We start from the raw sequence: 19,787 nt of genomic DNA, 5'->3' as shown, positions 1-19,787 counted from the left end.
GTCCAAATCTTTGCAACCCCATGGACTGTAACCTGCCAGGCTCCTCTGTTCATGGAATTCTCCAGGCAAGAATATTGGAGTGGGTAGCCATTCAGCCATTCCCTTCTCCGGGGGATCTTTCCAACCCAGGAATCGAACCCAGGTCTCCTGCACTGCAGTCAGATTCTTTACTGTCTGAGCCACTAGGGAAGCCCAAATATGAAGGTAGTACATGTTTATTGTTGAAGCCATTCTTTAAACTGTCTCCCTCCCCTCAGTACACCAAAAATGTGAGTCATTACTCTCTTGTTAGCCTTGTGCTTATACTCCTGAAGAGTATTAAGGTTAGCAAAAATTCAGTGATCAAGCTCAGTTCTCATAGAAAATAAGCTTTAGGGAAAAATGATAATTAGATGTATCAGAAAATAGCGTTCCTCATTAATTCTTATGAAAACAAAGACAGTTGCAATATTGGTTATATATTAAAAAAATCAAGAACTAATTGAAGGAGCAAGATGTACTGACTTATTCTGTAAAACTCCTTCCTATACTGTTACGAGCTCAGTATCAGTATCTTTTTTTTGTTTTTAATATCAGTGTTGTTAAAGCACTTTTTTCTCTTCCAGTGTCTTACCATTCCATAATCTTTTCTATGGGTATTCCTCTTTGAATGTTTAGAGTTAATTAACAATAGAAAATAAAACAGATGTTTGTTTTTAACATAAAAGTTTGTAAAAGCAATTTCAAAATATGAATAGGACAAAATAATGGCCCAAAATACAAACAGACAAATAAATGGATGCACTCACAGACACATACACACACATATGTTTATGTGTATTTAATATCAATTGGTCATCAGTTGACAGAACATGTGGGCAAATTATTTGGTATAAAATGTGTGTAAGATGATACAGACACTCAGGTTCTTCCTATTTGGAATACATTTGGATCTTGGTGAATCCATTTAGTTTGGTATTCTATCAAGCAAGAAATATTGATATTTGATTACCAGTATTGAGTATCTTAAATTATTCTTCTTTTGGAATATTTGATATTTTAAAGATTCAGACTCGATCCCTTATTTTTGAGATATGATAAATTGAAATCTAGCAGATTATTAAATGCTATTTTTAAAATTACTTCCAAGTTTTGTTTAAATGTTGAAAAGCAATCCTACAAATTCCTTATGAGTTAGAAGCATATGATTTTAAAATATTAGGCTCCAGACTGTTGGAATATCAGTGGTCAAGTTATCTGTCTAAACTCACATAAACTATTTAAGACATTAATTCTGCTTTTTAAACTTTTTGATTTAATAGTTCTCTTAATTTATTTGTTAAGCCACCCCAGCATTTGAGTAGTATTTAGAAGCTAGTCTTTCTTTACAGTGTCTTACATGCTGTTTAGTTCCTAGCTATATTCCCCTAACAACATCATGCTCACACCTAGTATCTGCCTAGCATCCAATCAGCATGAGATTTATTCTCTATAGTACTTCAGGTACAGTATTGAGTCTGAGACTTATGATCTATCCTGAGAGGCATATAACTGTGATTCTCAAAAACCTTATCTCCTTTAGCTATTTCTGTTGTAGATGGGAACCAAATTCTTTTAACACAGCTACAGTGTACAGGTCTTTTCTTCTTTGTTGTCCATGATGTAGAAGGAATTGAACAAAGAATTTACATTTTTTTGTTTTTTGTGTTTTTTTTTTTTAATTTACTTTTAATTGGAGGATAATTGCTTTACAGAGTTGTGTAGGCTTCTGCCGTACATCAACATGAATCAGCTACAAGTATACATGTGTTCCCTCCCTCTTGAACCTCCTTCCCATCTCCTACCCCATCCCACCCTTCTAGGTCATCACGGAGCACTGAGCTGAGCTTCCTATACTTTATAGCAGCTTTCCACTAGCTATCTGTTTTACATATGGTAATGTATATATTTCAGTGCTCCTCTCTCCGTTTGTCCCACCTTCTCCTTCCCCCGCTGTGTCCATAAATCTGTTCCGTATGAACAGAATTTCTATTGAGGCTTGTCAAGAGGTTTTCATAGTGCGTAAATGTGTTTTTTTTTTTTTTTTTTTTACATCAAATTGTAACAGTAATCACAGGATTTAAGCTGGAAAACAGCCTCAGAAATTCCTGAGTTCAATCTTCTTGTTTGGCCAAGGAGGAGGCTCTCCTTGTGTATTTGTGTCTGTGCAAACAGCGCCTGGCACAGATCAGAGAGGCCAGGAAAGGCTCACTCAGAGAATGGAATGGTACCAGTGAACTGACTTGCTCAGCATCCCACAGCTAAATAGTGGCAGATCTGAGGTCTACATCTCAACCGTCCCAGTTCTTGGTTTTGTGTTTTCCTCTGATTTTGGTATCTTCTCATTTCAGTAGGTTTATCTTTAGTTAAAGTTGGAAGTGGCTCCTAAACTTTTAAGTTTCTGCTCGCCATCCTATCTGTCAAGTACTTGAAGAAACTAGTTGAAATATGTTTTCTTTTCATGTAGAAGACCTACATATAATGTGTATGACCAAATATACAGCCACCTTCTACTTCTTTTTTTATAATTTCAACCTTTGCATGTATTTGATTATCTGAAAATAAGAAACAGCTTTAAACTCTCATTGTTTTAGTGTTTTAATGCTTTTTTACTTCTTGAAAATATCATTCTTTTTTTTTCCCCCACACTTTTCTTTTCTCTTCTGAAATCCATTCCATCCAGCCTAGTAAAATATAAAAGAAATTGAACTTCCTGCTGTGTCTGGTTTCTGCATGAATAATTGTCAATATTTCTGTTGCAGTTCTCAGAAGCAGAGTTTAGAGCTTACCAGTGATCTCAGCATCCTGCAGGTGACCAGGAAAGAGCTTGAAAATCAAGTGGGATCCTTAAAAGAACAGCATCTTCGGGATTCAGCTGATTTAAAAACTCTTCTCAGTAAGGCTGAAAACCAAGCAAAGGATGTACAGAAAGAGGTAAAGCGAAAAGACATTATGAGCCCAATTATGGTTGGACTTAAAGCCAAAAGCAAATCAGATATTCATGCTAGTTAGAAATAAAGGGAAGCATTACCTGCCACAGAGTTGATACTGGATGTATCTCTGCCTGGTGATTTGTTAGCTATGTATTATGGTCCAAATGTAGAGAATTTATCAGTGAGGTTTGGCTCAAAATATAAATATACAAACTTACATTAAAAGGTTTTCTCTACCAGTTAATTGACCTTTGTACCAGATTACTCAGTTCATTGTTTATCTTTCCAGACAGTATCACATTTAATTTAGGGGACTTTGGGAAAGTAAACTGGGGCCACCCCATAATGCTATCCAAACCCCTCAGGTGAAACTGGCCTGAAAAGTTGCTTATGAAAAAACTCAGCTCATACCCAGTCAGCCAAACTCATGTTCTGTGGCCTTTTCCTTTCTTTCCCCCCATCTCTTTTTTCCCTTCTTCACAAATAGGCATGCTCACTTTTCATGTCATTTTGCGTAAAATCTCAACTTTGGTGACTTTAAAAAAAACAAATCATACTTAAAATAGTGAGGGTTGGTGTTGGAGCCCCCTCCCCACACACATGGGCATGGTCGAGGTTGACCATGGGGCAGTAAGAGCTGCAGTCAGTCCTCTTGGCCTAATACTACTGCCTGCATTGACTTGTGGCCAGCTAGGGGGTGGAGAAGTCTGTTTCATTTCCACCTACCTGGCAGGGCTCACCCCGGTTGTAGACCCTCTTAAATGAAGGATTGGTTTTAAACAGAAGGAACTTGAAGACAACTCTTTTGTCTTCAATAACAAGTTTCCCCCAGATTGTTTTAGAAGATCTGTTTAATCAATGTAGTTTTTCTTTGCAATTTTCTTCTCTCCTTATAGTATCCTGAATCTGGAAATGATTATTGTTCTTCTGTCTTCATGTTTGTTCCTAAAGGAAAAAAAAACAACAACACAAAACTGTAACATTTTTTATTTACATGTGGCCATATTGATTTTGTAATATGTTCATTTTTATCTTCTTGCTAAGGATATGTGTTTTTGGAGAAATCTCATTTTATTTGGTTGGAACACAAATTCTGTGCCAAAGTAAATATCCTAGTATTTAATACTGTAAGCACTTTGTGTCCTTCCAGTCCACATGCCATAATTCTTTCAAAATCTGGGAAGAATGCTGTGGTTGGAAGATAAATCTATTGTATGTTATTCTGAATGCATTAGCCATTTTGTTGCATTGCTTGTTTGCCTGTTCTTGGTCACTGAGCGATCAGTGCAGAATGCTTTGACTGTTCCCACAAATGGCAGTGGCATGTTGTCACAGCATCTAAATTGTCGATAGCCTCTGGATTGCATTAAATGCAGCACATTTAAAACTACGTCTGATCTTGTCAATATGTTTCTCTTCTATTTTCTTGTTCAGTGTTTTCATTGTGAAATGATGTGTAGTCATCATGCTCCTTTGTAATGTAAAATTGCTTTTCTTTCCGTTTGTCCTGATGTCAACTCTTGGATACTAGTCTGTAACTACAATGTTCTTAAATGAGATTCTTCTGTCTGTGTAATCCACTGCAAATGAATTACGACCTTTTATTAATGCACGTATATTCCCTTTTAGCATTTCCGCTTTTTCTCCTTTCTCTCATAGAATTATACTTAATGTGCACAGTATAATGATTCTGTATCTTCAGCACTGTCACAAGCTAAAATATCACAAACTGAGCAAGCCCAGATATGATTATTTTTAAGAAGAAGAACCAAAGGTGTTGGTAATATTGTGTGATACTTCCATCTTATCTTAATCAGACCTGAGCTCGTTTCTCACCTCTGAGTTAGAAAACAAGATGGAGCAAAATGATATCCAAGGGAGATGTGAAACTAAGGCTGTAGAAGATGACCTTTGTTTTGACAACTAAATCTTAAATATGTGGCAGCTTTTTTTTTGAACATTTAACAAAAAGTACGTGAGAAAAGTAAAATTTAATTCTCAATATTTAGAGAAAAATAATGATATACCGTCTTAATATTTGAATTAAGAAAGCATCTGTATATTTTGATTTAGTAGGAATATCTGTAATTTAAGAAACATTGAGCACCCAAGTCCACCCTGCAAAGACTGACTCAGGAAAGTTGTGTAGCTTCACCATCTAACCCTGGGGCCAGAGTCCTTCCCACCCCCTCTCACAAGCTGAAGGTAAACAGCAGGATCTTCCTGACTAAGCTGCCTTCCTGTCTTTCTCCACAACTTCTGGAATGGAGAAATGATGAAGTGCTTTGGTGTACAGGGCAGGCTGGATGTAGGAATGGTGGAAAAGGAAAGTAAGGGAAAATGTGGATCAGCAAAGCACTTTTCACTTAGTCACTTTAGGAATCAGATCATTGAGAATTGATTATGTTCTAAGAGACTTGGTGCAGAGACTAGTCTAGGTACACTGAATTTGTTTTGGCAGCCTGCCGGTAACCTTCTGCCATCTGGAAGGAAGTACATAGACCCCACAAACCAAAAAAAAAAAAACAACCTGTCATAAAATCCATGAATCTTACTCCTTAAGTTTATTCTCTGGCATACAACCCAAACTTTTTCTGGGAATGTGGTTAGGCAACAGGGAGTTCCTTTCATATTTTACCTCCCTCTCTGTACCCGTGTCTTTCTTCCTGCTGTGGTGAATTTGCTGCTGACCCTAAGCCCCTGCCTGCACTACTTCTGACTAATGTTTTTCCACATTTGCATCTATAATATTTATCTTTGGAGTGCATAATGATGAGTGCCTAATATATCCCTCCAAGGTGTTTGCATTATTCAGAAGCACCATATAAAGGTGTACCTTCATTGAGAAATTCCTAGGATACAGCCAGAAAGGAACTGGAGGCTTTTCAGCCTCGTGGGCTATGTTTAGGGAAGAGGAGAAATCTTTCTAGTATGCCAGACATGTGGTATATTTATTTTATATTCAGCCCTTGTCTGTCTGTCTGCCTCCTAAAACTTTCAGAAATGACAGAGTGGGGCAGTGGAGGCTGAGACAAAGGCACAGCCAGCAGCAGAACAGTGTTTGCTCTTTGCCGGAGAGCTCAGCTTGCATGGAAGATGGAATATCTCGAAGTGGAACCAGTCTCGAATTCCTGCCTCCTGGGGCATTTAATGTAGGGGCAAACCATCCTCCTTTTTACCTTGATGTCACCCATGTTCAAGGGCTAGATTGCCTGTCCAAACTTTATTTTATATACAGTGAACTGTTTTCCAGAGCAGAAGGTGGCGTGTTTCACTAAAGAAAAATAGCAGCAGCAGATTTTCTTAAGTTATTTTTCATTGATGCTTCTAAGTCTTAAGTCAAGAGAGAGATATGTCCCAGTCAGTTACCTTAGATAATATTTCTCTGCTTCATTTGCCTAGACATTCCTTATCCAGAACACTTTAATACACAGTGATGCTGGGTAAAGGGAGGCCTAAGGAGAATTAAAAGTTATTACTTCAAGACTAAAATAACTTGGCTGACATTACTTACCAGGATATAAACTCAGACTTCCGAAACTTGCCATTTAATTAGGCTATGGAGGTTTCTCTTCACTTGCTTTCCTTTTGCTCAGTTTGGAATTTTACTTTTCTCCTCTAACTCACTTAGTGGAAAAAGTGACACCTTATATTAGAAACACATGATACAATGGTGACTTCTCTTAATTTTTTTTTTTTTAAACTCCAAGGCCAGAAAAGTCTTACATAGAATCAAGTTAACATTAAAGGCTTCTTATTATCAGTGCAAATGATCCTTATCCTCCTTATAACAAAAACGCTTGACTGTGGTGGTGCAGGTGACTAAACAGGGTCTGGTATTTAAACCTGACTAAACACATAACTTCATACCCATTTTAAGTTGAGTCTGCACACTCTTTTTTCTTTGCCTTTAGTATGAAAAGACACAGACTGTACTCTCAGAACTGAAGTTGAAGTTTGAAATGACTGAGCAGGAAAAACAATCAATCACAGATGAGCTCAAACAATGTAAAGACAACCTGAAGCTGCTCCGAGAGAAAGGAAATAATGTAAGTCTTTGGAAACTTGGCTTAGCTTTGATTGAGAGGCAGGCGAGAGCCCTGAAGCTGATTTTTCAGAAGACTTATAACTGATTTGAGAAACTAAGACCTATAGTACACATGAACCAAGATTTTCATTATGAAATTCCATAATGGAATCATTGTGCTGTCAAATTTTTGAGTAAGAATTTGCCCCTTTAGCCTGTACCCCAAAAAAAGCCTAAGGACTACCTGAAGGAAGAGCCTTGTTTGCAAAAAAAAAAAAAAAATTTTACCTAAGAACTGCCAGCTTTTCCTAGATAAATCTGAAGTTCTGTCACTAAGCTTCATCTAGCTCTTGTTTTCCCCCCTCTGGGAAACAAAGCACTGTACTACCAGGGACCCACTGAAGAAAGGGTAATGCATGGTGACTCCTTACCATTTGATTGTATCAAAAAATGGAGACTTAATGATGGTTTTCATTTTATACTAATCATGTTCTGAGGCACATTCCTAAAAAGCTTAGTGGCTTCTGGGCCTCTTATAAACATTTGGAAGTATTAGTGAGTTTCTGTAGGGCTGTGTGTGAGTGAGTATGTGTTTGTGTGTGTGTATGCAGTTAGAACATTGTGGTATAAATTGAGTTTAACAATATTAATTTGTATTTCATTTGCTAGAAAGGCAGATGGTCTTTTGAAAGATGTTATACTAAATAAATGTCGTGTTACACGTTTTAGTGATCATTGCCTTTGTGGGCCCTAACTGATGGATGTTCAGTGTGGTTGATTGTGCTCTGACTGATTTCAAACCCCTGTCATGGCTTGGACACAGCAGTGGGTGTGAGCCACACACTTCCCATGGAGGAAGGCACTCTGCTTTAACTTGCAGCACAAGTACCAAAGAGTACTGTTGCATGGCCATCCAGTTGTAGTCACACTCAGAATGCTTATGAGTTGTGCCCAACTGTCCTTTGCTTAAAGAAAGGTTTAGTTTAAAATAAATAAAGACTTGTTGCTCAGGTGGAAGCCTTTCAGAAATTGATGAATTGGTTATGGAGGCTTTATGATAAGCAAAAATGGATTGCATTTATTGTAAAAATGTCAGTTACAGAACTCTTCTGAAATCAGATCATAATGGTTTGGTTACTTCTCTCTCTTATGTTAATTCATCTCTCTCTGATGTTGGAATTTCAGTCTACCTTCTACTAAATTAACCTGTGAAGACATCTAGCATAATCAGAATGGATCCCTCTGTATGATTTAGAACCTTTTTGAAAGTAGCCTTGCTATTAATATTTACAGTTCTACAAGTAATTTACTTTAAGGGTAAATTTCCTCTATTTTTATATTAGAGTTATGGTAATTAAATATTACTCTATAACAACACTCATTGTAGTAATTCCCTTCCAGTTTTAAAAAAAATTTACTGGGAATTCCCTGGCTATCCAGTGGTTAGGATTCCATGCTTCCACTGCACGGGGCACAAGTTCAGTCCTTGGGCAGGGAACTAAGATCCCACATGCCACGAGGCACGGCCAAAATAATAATAATAGTAAAATAAAAGTTAAAAATTACTTCTTAAAAAAAAACAATACTTCTGTTCTGGTAATGTAACTGAAAGCCCTGAGGCTCAGCTGCCTGTCTTTATATACTAAATGCTTCTCATACAGTGTGTCAGATCTCTTGCTTGAGTTAGGAACTGTGTATCACAGAGCATTTATTTTTAAGCTTGAAAGCAATACTGTCTCAAGCAAAAGAGTTCAGGTTTAAAAAAAAAAAAGTTTTGATAAAGGGATAAGATAAACCTTAGCAATTTCCAAAGGAGTACATTGTCAAATAATGGATTCCAAGTATGGAACAAAAATACCATACTGTCAAGCAGAGCATCAGTTGGTGAGGCATTTTCATCGCTCTGTCTTAAAGTGCTATGTTTCATTATGTAGTTAGGGACACCCACATTGCCTCCAGCCATTCTTTAAAATGTAGTTTACCAGCTTACTTACCCTGGCCCATCATTCTGGATGATATTAGATGTCTTTAAAATGTCTTTGTACCCTCCCTCCCACCCACCCTGGGTTCTAAATCATCTTATCTGATTTTTTTTTTTGTAGCATAAAATGATTTTAATATCCCTTCCCTTCTTTAGCCTTCCATATTACAACCCGTCCCAGCCGTATTCATCGGCCTATTCCTGGCTTTCCTGTTTTGGTGTTTCGGTCCATTGTGGTAGAGAAAGGTACAACACTACTGTTGAGTCATGTCTGTCTGTCCCCGTCACCTGTTTGTGCCATATTTGTAATATAGTGCATGGCAAAACCACGCAGGTATTTTGTTACCTGAAGCAAACCCTTCATTTAGTATGCTACATGTTGTGTCATACCGAATGAACTGAACTAATCACATAACATTTTGTCTTGTTTCCTTTGTAGTAACGCTAACCATGAATTAATTCCAATCTAACCAGATGTTAATATGCTGCCTTTAACTGAGTCTTTGTCTCTAGCAAACTGGAGTAAACTATGAGTTGCTGCAACTTAGTACCCCCTTCCCAATTATGTTTAATCAGATTTGAATGACAAATGAAGAGTTTGCCTCTTTGAAGTTTTCAGCAAGCTTTCCTCCCCCTCCTCTCTTCCCTCTTTTTTTCTGTAGTGTAGAATTCCGTTGTTTCAACCCTTTGCCTATATACACTGTGGCTAAGAAGATGAAAAAAGATGAGAGAGTAGCATAATGGACAGTGACTCACAATCCCAACCTCAGTATGCACTTCCTTCTGAGAGTATCAACCAATCCCATCTTTCTGAGCCCTGATCTGCAACAATACAACATTTCTTTAAAGGCCAACTTTCCCAGTACGACTTAGAACACTAGTGAAAATAAGGTTTCAGACAAAACAAACTGATATTGTAAAGCCCTCTGATAGTTCAGAGAGAACAGCCTATTCATGCTTGCCTCCAGCAAACATACAGGTTAGCACAGCATATAAGATGACCATGTGGCATTATTACCCTTGGACATGGTCTTTACCAACAGCATCAGACAGGCAAGGACCTTAATATCACTTTTCTGTTTTGAACCCCTTCTGATTTTGTCTTCTATAATTTCAGATTAGACTATCAAAACTTTGACCATTTTCTTTCTATCACCTTACCCACCAGCCCCTTGTATAAAACTATGCCAACATGTGAGTCTGGTTTTTATCAAGAAATAAACATTTTAGGCAGAAACATACTCCAGGAATCTCTGTACATCAGTTACCTGAATATGTGGAAATCAGAGTAAATAAAACAGGCTGAACTCTGAGAGTTTCTTAGAGAAGTCGCTGTTAGGCTTCAAACAAAACTGAAAACTGCCCAAGACTCTCCCAAAATGTATTATGCTTCCACACAGTGGTCCTCTAAAAGTTCTTGCTGTTCTGGCTCTCCTCACATCCTCACTCCCTCACCTTTTCTTCTTTTCTTCTTAAAATATTCTTATGCAGATATAAGGTTTTTCTAATATTCTGTTAAGTATTCAGGACTCTGTGGAACCAAGGGGTTAATAGGTATGAAAAAAAAGAGGGGAGAATGTGATTTTGACTCTTGGTTTCTTTCCACACAGAAACCCTGGCCCTGGATGCCCATGTTGGCTGCCCTGGTTGCGGTGACAGCCATCGTGCTGTACGTGCCAGGTCTGGCCAGAGCTTCTCCATGAGAGCGTTTCTTGAGTCCGTACACCGTCCTCCCTCTAGAAGCTGGCACCACACTCATGCTGGGGACAAACAGAACCATTTTCTTCCTTTTTACCTCTTAAAACAGCAGAAGTGCAAGAATACAGCTGTAGGGTCATTGCTTTAAAGTATATAAAATGTATCTGTCTATAAAGAGGATATAAAATTGTGACTCTTCTACTGTAAGCAATAATTTGCTTGCAATTTTTCATGTAATTTTTAAATGAGTATGTTTAAATTCTGAATATTACGGTGGCCTAAAGTAGGCTTCTTGGTACACCAAATTATTTATAACATTAAATTTATGGGTATTTTACTCTGAATTCTAATGGCCAGGTAATTCTTTCTTTTTTTTTTTTTTTCTTTCTTTGATTCGATAACTACCCAAACCAAACAACTGATACATACATGGGAAGAGAGGCCCTGTGTGCTCAGTGCCTATCGGTTTGAAATATATACACATATATATATATTTTTTACATATTTACGCCATTTTTACTTGTTATAAAACCACTGAGCTATTGGGAACAAGACTTAGATACAACTGTTTGCGTGGATTTTTTTTTTTTTTAAAGGAGAAATACACTTGGAAAATATTCTGTTCTAGTGATGATTTGGGGAATATGTGCACGCTTGTTCAGCCTTAATGTGACTTGATGATGTGGAGGACATCAACTTTGAAAAACTTTCCATGAGAGTGCGTATTTTCTTGAGCAAACTGAAGTATTTCTGGGAGCAAAAACATAGTAATTATACAGTTTCAGTGCAGTAAACCAAACTGTTGAGTCAATTGGAATGTAATTTATTAAACCTCATGTATTTAAAGAGATATTTTTCTTTAAAAGCCAAGTTACTTTCTCATATACAGCATTTTAGGAAGCATGACTTTTTTTTTCCATATCATCTCTTCCTCCAAGCATGTTTAATTGAAGAAAGAATTAATATCTCTTTAGATAAGTTTTTACTGACTTAATTTGGTTATGATATTTCAAAGCTAATTCGTGTTCAAGGTGAGCTATTTTACCTACCAACAGATTTCCTGGTTGGGTATATAAATGGTAATTTACTTTTTATTGTTGTTAACTGGGACATTCTGTTAATGAGAAGCACTATCCCCAAGATGAATAGTATTCCATGCACAGTGAAGCACCTAAGCACTGCTTGATGTTGCAAATTTAAAACACGGAAGTGAAGGTTTAGCTATGGTTTTTGTACGGCACCACAGTTATGTCAATAAAGATTATTTAGGTCATAGAATATCCTGAAGTATCACATAGTTAAAATTTTTCAGTCAATGAAAACTGGGAGGGAATGTCAGTGAACTGGCTTGAATGTTCTGTGGCAATCCACAGGCCTAGCCAAATATTGAAGTAGAGTTTAGGATATAATTTGCCTTGTGATGTTTGGCAGTCATTGTTTATACTTTAAAGGTTATATTTTAAGCTCTTTGGGATTTGCTGTTGGGAGGATCACTAGACTTATGGAGGAATTAGTCACAAATTGACTTGTAGAAAATACTGTCATGTAGTTCATTTCATCTTTTTCTGTTGCAGGAAGCCACTCCACCACAGAATGCTAATATGCCAGTGGTACCCAGTACCTCTTGTATATAGGTTATTGCAAATATTGTTCTGAAATGCTTAACTTCAGAATTACATTTTTTAAAGTAAATAATTGTTTAAATCTATTTTGTAAAGATATAAAGTACAATAGAATTTCTGGAGTACAGATTAAACTATTTGCACTAACACACGTGATGTGCATGATTTAATAAAATAACTTTACTCTCCCTATGCATTTTTGAGTTGGATATCATTGAAGTTCTTAGTACTGACTCTGCTATTGTATTATTGGTTTTTCTTGAAATGACTCTTTATGCAACATAATTTACATTTGGTGTTCTTCAGGGTTTAAAAGAAAACGCTGAGCTGTTTCCTCCAGGTTTTATTAGCCTTTTATTTAACTTACTGGTCTTTTTTTTCCCCCCCTTTTACTATGGTTATTGTTAAAATGTGACTCACTTTCCAGACAAGTCTCTTTAAATGTAAAGTCTAGTATCAATATTTACTTTATTCAAATTGAATAAATGGGTTTTTGTAGTTACTGCCAGTTTTCCTTAAGAATATAAATGAGCCTATTCATAAGCAGTACCCCCAGTTTTGTTCAGTTTGTATTCAGGTTATATAAAGAGTAGGATTATTCACTGGTAGTGATAGAGCCTTTAAGAGATTTTAATCCTAGCAGTCAAGAATTGAACGACCCTGTAACACATTTAAAAATTACAGTAAGGCGCTAGACTGTTGGGTCAGAAAATGAAAAGAAGGTTGTGTTCAAAGCTAAACAGATCCTTATTGGCCTCTGGCTCTGCCTTTTATCAGCTTTTATTGCCTGGCTTTGCCTTAGGCAAATCATTCTGTCTTCTTTGAGTTTTTACTTCATCATTACCTATATTTTTAGTGATGGTATGAAAATGAAAAAGATAATGTATGTGAAGTGTCCTTTGAGTGGTAAATAACACTGCAGATAATTAAGTTTTAGGTGAACCAGGACAGATGTTTAAAATGAACTGAATGACTCATCTGTTGAGACTTTTATGTGTGAATGGGATGGAACTGCAATGGAATGACTCCTGAGAAAGCATCAAGCTCTGTTCATCCCTTTTATAGTTGTGTCTCTAGGAAGTACATACATAGTTTGACAATGAGCCAATTGCTTACAACAGTTTGGAATTCTGTTGTGACTGCCTTCAAGAGCAGTTCTGAGTCACATATGAAAACCCATCACACTGCTGCATAATCAGAGGCTTTCAACCAAAAATAGTATTGCCTAAACTTGATCACTCACTTTAATCACCAGACTTGACCCCCAGTGACTTTCCGCTGCTGTCAGAAGGATGGAAGTCTGTTACCAAAGGGGAAAAAACTGCATACAAATCAACCATGTTAAAGATGCACAGCCTTCCTCCCAGAAAGTTCATGTCTGGAAGTTTATTCTGAGGATATAATTGTGGGTTTAAAATTTTAACTACCAGGACATTTAGAGAAGCATTTGTCTGTAATAGTGATGGATAAACTACCTAAATATCCAGCAGTGGGTCATTAGTTAAATAAACTAGTATCGCCATCCAGCAGATTGCTGTGCTTACAAAGTCTGCAGGAATATATTCATACTATATTAAGTAATAGAAGGAGTGTAGAATAACCTTGGGGGGGGAAAGTGTAGACGTACAGAATATGTTTATGGCAGGAGGACTCGAAATGATCTCGTACCCGGGCTGCACACTAGCGCTTCTGCCTGTATGATTGAGGGTCAATTCTTTTCTCTTTTTATGATTTCTGATTTATTTTTAGTAGTAAGTGTATGTTGCTTTTGTAAATGAAAAAGCTATTTGGTTTTGCTTTAAATCAGAAACAAAAAGAATTCTGCAGAATTTTAAATTGCTTTTTGTAATTGAATGAGTAACTTGTTATGGTACCTACGTTTAAAGGAGTTGATGTTCATTTGCACTTACAGATTCTGGTGTGTTCATTTAAAAATCAGTCTTACAATTTTAAACATGCTTTGTACAGATGTATGTAGAACTAGAATACTGGAAGAGGTCTTAGTAATTTGTTCTTAGCTTTTTGCCTATCCAGGCAAAAACCGAGAGAATTTTTGACTCACGGTAGGAACTATGGATAAGTTTTAAAGTTAGGATGAAGATGATTCCTTTTTGCTACTCCATATTGTGTCTCCGTGCTTTACTGGTTTTATATCCGTTCATTTAGCAACTACTTTTTGAGTGTCTGATGTGAGGCATTGTGCCGGTCCTGCCGGTACTCAAGTTTCTATTGCCAAAGAGCCTTTGATGTGAAGGAGAAATACAGGCAGGGAGGCTGGCAGTCTCAGTCTAGGGTGCTAGAGGAAGACATAGGAGCCTGTGGAACCATTGAGAGAGGGTGCATTTCCTCTCACCTTCCACGGTCCAGCCCAGGGACATCTGGTCGCAGAGTCAAAGTGAGTTTCCCTTCGAGGCAGTCTGGGGAACAGGACTGGTTTCTCTCGAGGTACCTGGATTTACAAACCCCTGAGATCTGAGATTGATTTTCCTAGAATAGGAGAGCATGTTTAAAGTTTTATGTACTATCCTAGAGTTTTGCCCTGTTAAATGGTTTGAACTGTACCTTGCAGCTACTGAAGGATTTAAATTTTAGGTGTGCAGCATTATAATCCAACATCTCTGTACACTAGAAAGTGATGACCACCGCAAGTCGTTACCATCAATCATCGCCATACAGTTAACCCCTTACCCATTTTGCCCAGCCTACCTACCCTCTGGTAACAACTGACCTGTTCTCTGTATCTGAGACTTTGTTTTTGTTTTACTTTGTTTGTTCATTTGTTTTATTTTTTTTTAGATTCCACGTATGAGTAGTATACTTTCTCTGTCTGACATTTCATTCACATAATACCTACAGGGTCCGTCCATGTTGTTGGAAATATTACTGCATGTTGTAACATTCTTTGTTATATCTGAGTATTATTCCACTGCACACACATACCATATCTTTATCCTTTCATCCATCAATGGTGACACTTAGGTTGTTCTCATAGCTTGGCTATTCTAAAGAGTGCTGCAATGAACATAGGGGTGCATATATCTTTTTAAATTAGTGTTTTTGTGTTCTTCAAATAAATACCCAGAAGTGGAATAGCTGGGTCATATCATAGTTCTAATTTAGATTTAATTTTTTGAAGACATTCCATACTGTTTTCATAGTGGCTACACCAGTTTTTTCAGTACTCCCAACAGTCGACTCTTTGCAACTCCATGGACTGCAGCACGCCAGGTCTCCCTATCCATCACCAACTTCCAGAGTTACCCAAACTCCATTGAGTCGGTGATGCCATCCGATCATCTCATCCCCGTCCCCTTCTCCTTCGGCCTTCAATCTTTCCCAGCATCAGGGTCTTTTCAAATGAGTCAGCTCTTCGCATCAGGTGGCCAAAGTATTGGAGTTTCAGCTTCAACATCAGTCCTTCCAGTGAACACTCAGGACTAATCTGCTTTAGGATGGACTGGTTGGATCTCCTTGCAGTCTAAGGGACTTTCAAGAGTCTTCTCCAACACTACAGTTCAAAAGCATCAATTCTTTGGCACTCAGCTTTCTTTATAGTCCAACTCTCATATCCATATATGACTACTGGAAAAACCATAGCCTTAACTAGATGGACCTTTGTTGGCAGAGTAATGTCTCTGCTTTTTAATATGCTATCTAGGTTGGTCATAAATTTCCATCCAAGGAGCAAGCGTCTGTTAATTTCATGGCTGCAGTGTACAAGGGATCTCTTTTACCTGTATCCTCTCCACATTCATTATTTCTTTTCAGTAATAGCCATTCTGACAGGTGTGAGGTAGTATCTCACTGTGGTTTTGATTTGCATTTCCATTATAATTAGTAACGTTGAACATCTTTTCATGTTCCTATTGACCATCTGTAGATCTTTGGGAAAATGTCTGTTCATATCCTCTGCCCACTTTTTAATTGGGTGGTTTGGAGTTGCCTTGTTATAGTTGTTATAGCGGATATTTTTTCTTAAAAAGGTGAAAGTGTCCTAGTCTGGGCCATGGATTGGATGGAACCAGTAAACCCTGGCACATGAAGGCAATCACCGTATCTTGTTACATGTGTTTACAGTGCTGCTCATTTAGCAGATAGACCAGCTCCATATTTCTTCCAAAAGATTTCAGCCCAGATCATACATGATTTGTTACCCTGTTATGCAAAGACACTGAGATAAAGCCTATGAAAAAGACAAGAGCATTGAGAATAAAAGCAGAAGGGACTGGGGCCTGGGTAGGACAGAAAAGGAGCTTTTTCTGGATATGCTCCAAACTGTCCACACTTGCTCTCCACTTTACCTTTTCATCTTGACCTCTGGAGTTGGCCAGAGGACACGTAGGTGGCCAGGTTCCGTTTAGCAGAGATTCAGACTTCTGTGAAATTACATCCTAGTGGATTTGTTTCGATCCTAAATTTTTCTGTATTTCTCTGATTTTGTTCCACATAGAATTTGAAGCAGGCATGTGTGCTTGGACAGCATATTTTTCCCTCTTAAATGGCAGGGCTCCATTCCTGCTGGGCTGAGAAGGCTTGCTGGTGGTGGGCTGTTAAAGCAGATGAAGGAGCACCAGTAAGGAAGCAGCACCAAAGGCACTTAAGAAACCTCGGCTGTTTCCACTTCTTGAATCACAGGTTTCCGCTGTAAATTACTTCACTGTTCATAAATCTTTGCGTAGTTATACCATTCCGGTTTTGGTTGAAAACTTGCTCTGAGATAATTAGCCTATGCTTATTTAACCTCCCTCATTCCCGCCATTCCTTAGACTCCATAACTAAATTCAAAGAGTTCATGTGTTTTGGATATTTTTTACTGTCTGAGCCACCAGGGAAGCCCTTTGGGATATTTTTAACCAAATTTTTCTTTTCCTCCGTGTACATAGAGCTGATCACAGTTTCTTCTACAAACAAAATTTGCTGGAGTTTGAAAGTTGGACATTTCTGATTTATTTCTTTATGTAGCTAATAAAATCACTGACAAAAATCCATGAGAAGAGTTGATTTACTCATGTAATTTTAGTAAAAAAAAAAAGCTTTGTATTTTAAATACTTAAGCCAAAAATTAGGTGATGAGTTATATATGTGCTGTGTCCACATAAAACCCTTTCTTTGTGAAGTGAGAATGTACTGTGAGGAAGAGTACGAACTGTGATAGTACCCACAGTAAACAGAACCTTTGGCCTGCTTAAATCATCTGTCTTTGAATTTGTTTTTCTGGTCTCATTTTATAGCAAACTCCTCAAAATTTGTTTTAGTTACCCATTTCTATACAACAGTTTACCCCCAAATTTATCAGCTTAAAATAGCAAACATTTATTATCTCACACAGCTTCTGAGGATCCACGAGCAGCTCAGCTGAGTAGATCTAGACCACGGTGTCTCTCGAAGTTGCAGTCAAGGTATTGGCTGGGGCTAGAGGATGCCTGGCTGTTAGCCTAAGGCCTCATTCAGTTCCTTCTCAGGAAGGCATCTCTATAGGGCTGCTTCAGCACAGCAGCTCGCTTCCCCAGAGTGAGTGAGTGAAGAGAGCGAAGAGCACACAGAGGAAGGAAGTCTGAGCCTGAAGGGACCTGCTATCACTCTGCCTATCACTCTGCCGACGTTCTGTTGGTCACACAGGTATAATAGCAAAAACTTAGAAACAACCTGAATGTCCATCAGTAAGGATAGAGATGAACTGGGACCACACGATGGAATGCTACACAATAATTAACATTAATGAGTCTGAATGTTATCAGTGCTGGTAGAGCTCAAATAACGTTGAATGAAAAACAAAAGCCATTCTGGTGTCTTTGTAGGAAATGTTTAACTACTGTCAGTAGATACTAACTTCATATAGTTATGTAAAGTTATATGAAGTTCTTATGCTTCTGGGATGATGGTGGGAGAGAAATAAGAGACGTGAAGGAGAAACAGAAGGGACACCAGCTTTAACGGACATAAATGCTTTCTTTTTGTTTAAAAGCACATGTGACAGAATTTAATACTTGTTCATTTGGGATGACAGGTGCAAGAGTGTTGCCTATATTATAGTCTTATGTGCTTGTGTTTGAAGAAAAGAGTTCTGATTAAATAGACCATCTCTGTAAGAGTGGTGTATTTTACTTATGCAGGCTCCACTGTGACCAAAGTGTCGGCGGTAGTTGGACAGGTTTCAGTTGAGTAACCTAAAATCACTGTCTTTATTTTGCTCTGTATTGTGCCTTTTTAAAAAAGAGCTGTTTTAAATTCATTAATACCATTTTATGAAATGCTGTCATTCTTGTGGGCGAAGGGACCATATTACACAGACTTTCAGCAGCTGGGCCTCAGGCAGGCTGACAGTATTCCTGATAATTGCCGCTTTGGCAGGAGTTGCTGTGAAAGTGAGAAGGAATTGTTAATCAAGCAAGCCCTTTTGTGTCATCAGCTAAGGAAGGAGCTTACTGAGTCAAGCAAGTTGCTCTTGGCCTCCCAGAAGCCTCTGCTGCAGCCTTCCCTACAGCTGCAGCCTCCTGATTGTGTGGAGGTATTGGCTAGGGCGGATCGTTTGTGGAGCTGGTGACCGGAAGTCAACGTAGGAAAATCAAGTCTCTGCTAGTCTGTCTGTCCAGCGACAGTGAGCCAAGCTGGGTGTTGCAGAGGAAATTGACTAGAAAGCAGAGAGGGATACCTGACTCTTGGCTCCAGATGATTACATGCCCGGCATGACTATTGCCATTATCTTCTGAATTGTCAAGAGAGACTGGAAACTGGACTTTATGTTCACTTTCCACATAAAAGGGGAGGGGAGAATGCACTCTGTGAAGCAAATAAAACATATCTGCAGGCTTTTTTTTCTTTTGCCAGTGTGACTAACAAGCTGGCAACCTCTGTTCTAATCAGGCCTAGATTTGTAAAGTACCAGAAGTGACTTATGCCAGAGTTGGACTTAGAACAATAAAAATGTTCCAGAAATTTTGGAACTAGACTTAGGGTTGCCAACATTTTATTTTGTCGAGCAGTAACATTTTAAATTTTTATTATAAACAAACCACAGCTACTATTTACTTTGACTCTAAAAAATAGGATGCATCTAATAGTGGTCTGTAATTCCTTATGAAACCCTGGAAGAAGCCAGATTTGTTTTGGGATTGAAAGTTTGTACATTTTGAAAGGTAATGTGGTGCATAAAATACTTCATAATAACATGTAAAATTTTTGCAGTGAACCATATGAATATTCAACTAAGTGGAATACGTGAAAGCTATAAATAACCATGTGTCAGTTCAGGACAGGATTATCTGCCAGATGAATTTTGATGCCAAACCAAAGACTTGGTTTTCAGAGCTCTTTGGATTCTGGGACCTGTATCAAAAAAAAAAAAACAAACCAGAAGAACAGTCCTTTAAATGGACTAACTCTGTGAAGCCCTCAGCATGCTGCCCTTATGTTTTTCAGGTCACCCTACACCCTCATAGACTGCCCTGAGGATTGGACATTTGGGAGCTTCTTTTGTGGGCCAAGACAAATCTTTATATGCTTCCCCA

General features: G+C 37.9%; 1 protein-coding gene across 17 annotated transcripts in view; it reads left to right on the top strand.

The window, feature by feature from the left end:
* The window catches only part of SLMAP (sarcolemma associated protein), a 150,417-nt gene extending 137,946 nt beyond the window's left edge, over positions 1 to 12,471 (top strand). For 14 of the 17 annotated variants that reach the window (XM_010851629.1, XM_010851631.1, XM_010851623.1 and 11 more), the window contains 3 exons: positions 2,781 to 2,952; positions 6,866 to 7,000; positions 10,570 to 12,471. In XM_010851629.1, the coding sequence (XP_010849931.1) occupies positions 2,781 to 2,952; positions 6,866 to 7,000; positions 10,570 to 10,662 (400 nt within the window). In that variant the 3' untranslated portion in view covers positions 10,663 to 12,471. Of the gene's footprint in view, positions 1 to 2,780; positions 2,953 to 6,865; positions 7,001 to 9,115; positions 9,206 to 10,569 lie in introns of all 17 variants that reach the window. The other 3 variants (XM_010851621.1, XM_010851619.1, XM_010851615.1) reach the window with 1 other exon arrangement.
* The last annotated feature ends 7,316 nt before the right edge of the window (positions 12,472 to 19,787 follow it).

The sequence above is a fragment of the Bison bison genome, unplaced genomic scaffold (genome assembly GCF_000754665.1).
Source record: "Bison bison bison isolate TAMUID 2011002044 unplaced genomic scaffold, Bison_UMD1.0 scf7180017864304, whole genome shotgun sequence".
NCBI lineage: Eukaryota > Metazoa > Chordata > Mammalia > Artiodactyla > Bovidae > Bison > Bison bison.
The sequence above is the reverse complement of the archived record's forward strand: the minus strand, read 5'-3'. Positions and strand labels throughout refer to the sequence as shown.